The following is a 3386-nucleotide window of genomic DNA, read 5'->3' as shown; positions in this document are numbered from 1 at the left end:
TTTAGCTCACTGTAAACTTAATTCATTTGTGAATATTCTATTTGCGGTCTTAAAGACTAGGCAGTCAAGATCAATTAGGCAATTAGTCTACCTTCTCATCCATATAAACTTAGAACACCAGAGGTTGCAATATCATCTGTGCTGACTGGCACAATACTGGGTCTTATCAAAATATTTTTTGGGGAAAACCATGACACTGAAGGACAACCAGTGACCACTGAAAGTTAATATTTCATTCAGTGAAAGGAATACAATAAGCTCGATATTACCAACACCTTTATCTACAACATATGGCCTACTTAATTAACACATTATCAAATTCAATTCAAGTGACACAATGTTTATTAAAAGTACAACAAAACAAAGATTAAGTGCATATGCCCATTGACAATGTATTAGGCTTCATTGGTAAACAAACATATCTCAGCAACAGATCTTATGAAAAGGAACAAGACAAGAACCACATTGTCCTGTAGTCAAGGAATAATACCAAGATTTTCAGGTTTCCAGACAGTTACATCCAAATTCCACACGGAGACATGTTTCCTCATCTCTTCCTAATGAAATGGACAGCTGAGAACTGCCAAGGGTCAGAGAACCTGGTGGTATAGGTGGCCCCTGACATGCCTGTTGTAAAGACAGCGCTGACATCTCCCTCCAGTGGCTGTACATTGAATTGGAAACTATGAAACAAATCAGACATACTGTATATCACAGTGTTCTCAATACCTGGCTGGCCACATAAAAATAACATTTGGCAATGGCAAGTCTACCTCTTACTCAAAGTAACACAATAATAAATGGAAACATCTTCCTACATATTCGGCCAGACAGAACACCCTGTGTAGCAATGGAACTGTTATCATTGACTCCCCAAATCACCCTGTATGTGAAACGAAATCATATTAGAAATAACAGTTCAAATCAGATTCAGTTTCTTGGATACCTGTTCAAAAACATCACAAATAAGTGAACAGCACAAATTGGTGAACAGCACTGTTCAGAGATCAAAGGAGTATGAAATTACATCCTGGCACCTGAGCAGAGCTTCTTTCTGTACCCCAATGGGGGTCTGTAGTTCCGAAACTTGGAAGTTGAGCACGTCAATATCCGACGCTCCAAACTTCGCCTCAACCTTGACTCTCTCGTACATGTGGAATTGCACCTGCTTATTGGTCATGGCTATGAGCGTTCTCAGAAAGCTTTCTCTCAAAGCCGACCGTGCACGCTGCTCTTCCCCAATTTCGACAGAGTCAGTCCCTGTTAAAGTCGAAGCTGAAATAGTAGTTGGACACAGCGCGATGAAACGGGGTGAGTTCGGGTCGAATCCGCGGCCATTCGGATCAGGTCCTCTCGGGAGGCGAAGCACAGACACGAGCGTTCTCATTTCACCTTTTTTGTCGCTCTCTGCAATCACAAATTATGACAGATATTGGCATGATGTGCAAACAAAGTTAGATTAAATTGCAACTAAAATATAACGACACCAGCTAGCTTTGTTTGCTCTGTCTTAATTGGCTGTGTTGTCACATTCCCGAGCTAGCCAGCATGCTGTCTTGTAAAGCAGAGTCTAAGTACAATGCTGTAGAGCAAAACAAGCTAGCTAGTTTATGTTCATAGCTAGCAAAAGGAAGTCACTCGTATTTAATACTTACCGACTCAGAGTAAGCAGATTCTCTTTGAAGTCGGCCAAAGAGTACGTTTTATGACAATCGTTTGAGTTGACACACCGTACATTTTGTTGTCCCTCTGTTAAATGTGACCGGAAAATGTAATGCATTTTATCTTTGGTTCCGCAGTAGGCCACTCGACACAATCTTTGACACTGATGCCGCCTAGCGAATAAATGAGGGAGCACTCAAAAGTCGATGTGCACTGTACACCAAGGTAGTAGGCAGACTGTGACTGTAGTTAGGCAGGCTGTGACTGTAGTTAGGCAGGCTGTGACTGTAGTTAGGCTGCTGGGGCAATGTGATGCATTTAGCTATCCTGTTTACTGTAGTGTCTGTATAAAAAAGAAATCAATCCTCCTACTTGATTGATCAATGAGCTTGCTCCACTGAGAAATTATGAGTCAAATTGAATTAGACATTGTTGGATATAAAATAGTGTGGGCTATGTTCAGTTTCAGGTGACAATAAAAATGAAGATACATTTGAATGTAAAGAATTGCATCTTATAACGAGGGGGCCTTCAAATTACTTTTGAAAGTGTGTGTGTGTGTGTTTTGGCCTCACCCGTCTGAGCGGTCGGCTGTGAATGCCCTCACCCGCTAGTACACAAGCTGATTCTTAGGTTCTGAACCTCTAATACAGGACATTTGGTAAGAAGTGGCGGATGCGCTTACTGTCTCCGTTCAGGGGTTTTAGTATTCTATCTCCACCACACACACACACACACACACTACACAATGCCAAACAAACCAAATATTCCTACATTCCTATGTCAAACCATAGATCCAGATATAGTGTATTGGATAGTTAACTCCTCAATAACTGCATTCATAATTTTTCTATGTGCATGTTGTTACAAACATTGTTTACCAGATATTTAAAAAAAAATCAGTGGTACTGGATTGTTCGTAGGCTACATTTGGTCAACTGTAGTGGCCTAAACGCAACCGTAGCCTAAACGCAACATTAGGCTATTCAAAGAAGTGTACTTCCTGTTTATGTCTCAAATTACCACAATCCAGATGGCCTGAGCATCTCTATCTGATTTGAGTAGTCATTGAATAGGAATGGAGGCTGTGCATAACGTAACATCATTTCCAGACGCATTCCTCCAATGGTGTAAATGAAGAGACACTATGGTGTCAGGTTGTAATTTATAAAGCTATTTGACTTCAACCCAAAGGACCAGAGTTCAATAAACCACCATCCTATCCTGACAACTTACACTGAACAAAAATATAAACGCGACATGTAAAGTGTTGGTCCCATGTTTCATGAGCTGAAATAAAAGATCCCAGAAATGTTCCTTGTGCACAAAAAGCTTATTTCTCTCAAATTCTGTGCACAAATTTGTTTACATCCCTGTTAGTGAGTATTTCTCCTTTGCCAAGATAATCCATCCAGCTGGCAGGTGTGGCATTTCAAGAAGCTGATTAAACAGCATGATCATTATACAGGTGCACCTTGTGCTGGGGTCAATAAACGGCCACTCTAAAATGTGCAGTTTTGTCACACAACACAATGCCACAGATGGCTCAAGTTTTGAGGTAGCGTACAATTGGCATGATGACTGCAGGAATGTCCACCAGAGCTGTTGCCAGATAATTTAATGTTAATTTCTCTACCATAAGCCACCTCCAATATCGTTTTAGAGAATTTGCCAGTACGTCCAACCAGCCTCACAACAGCAGACCACGTGTATGGTGTTGTGTG

General features: G+C 40.9%; 1 protein-coding gene across 1 annotated transcript; it reads right to left on the bottom strand.

The window, feature by feature from the left end:
* Positions 1-324: 324 nt before the first annotated feature.
* Positions 325-1759, bottom strand: LOC121568239 (gem-associated protein 7). The gene is made up of 2 exons (XM_041878796.1): positions 1656-1759; positions 325-1407 (listed from the first exon to the last, which is right to left on the bottom strand). The coding sequence occupies exon 2, from the start codon at positions 1385-1387 to the stop codon at positions 1001-1003; it is 387 nt and encodes a 128-aa protein (XP_041734730.1). The 5' UTR covers positions 1388-1407; positions 1656-1759; the 3' UTR covers positions 325-1000.
* Positions 1760-3386: the final 1627 nt, after the last annotated feature.

Source organism: Coregonus clupeaformis, chromosome 6, assembly GCF_020615455.1.
Source record: "Coregonus clupeaformis isolate EN_2021a chromosome 6, ASM2061545v1, whole genome shotgun sequence".
NCBI classification, from domain to species: domain Eukaryota; kingdom Metazoa; phylum Chordata; class Actinopteri; order Salmoniformes; family Salmonidae; genus Coregonus; species Coregonus clupeaformis.
The sequence above is the reverse complement of the archived record's forward strand: the minus strand, read 5'-3'. Positions and strand labels throughout refer to the sequence as shown.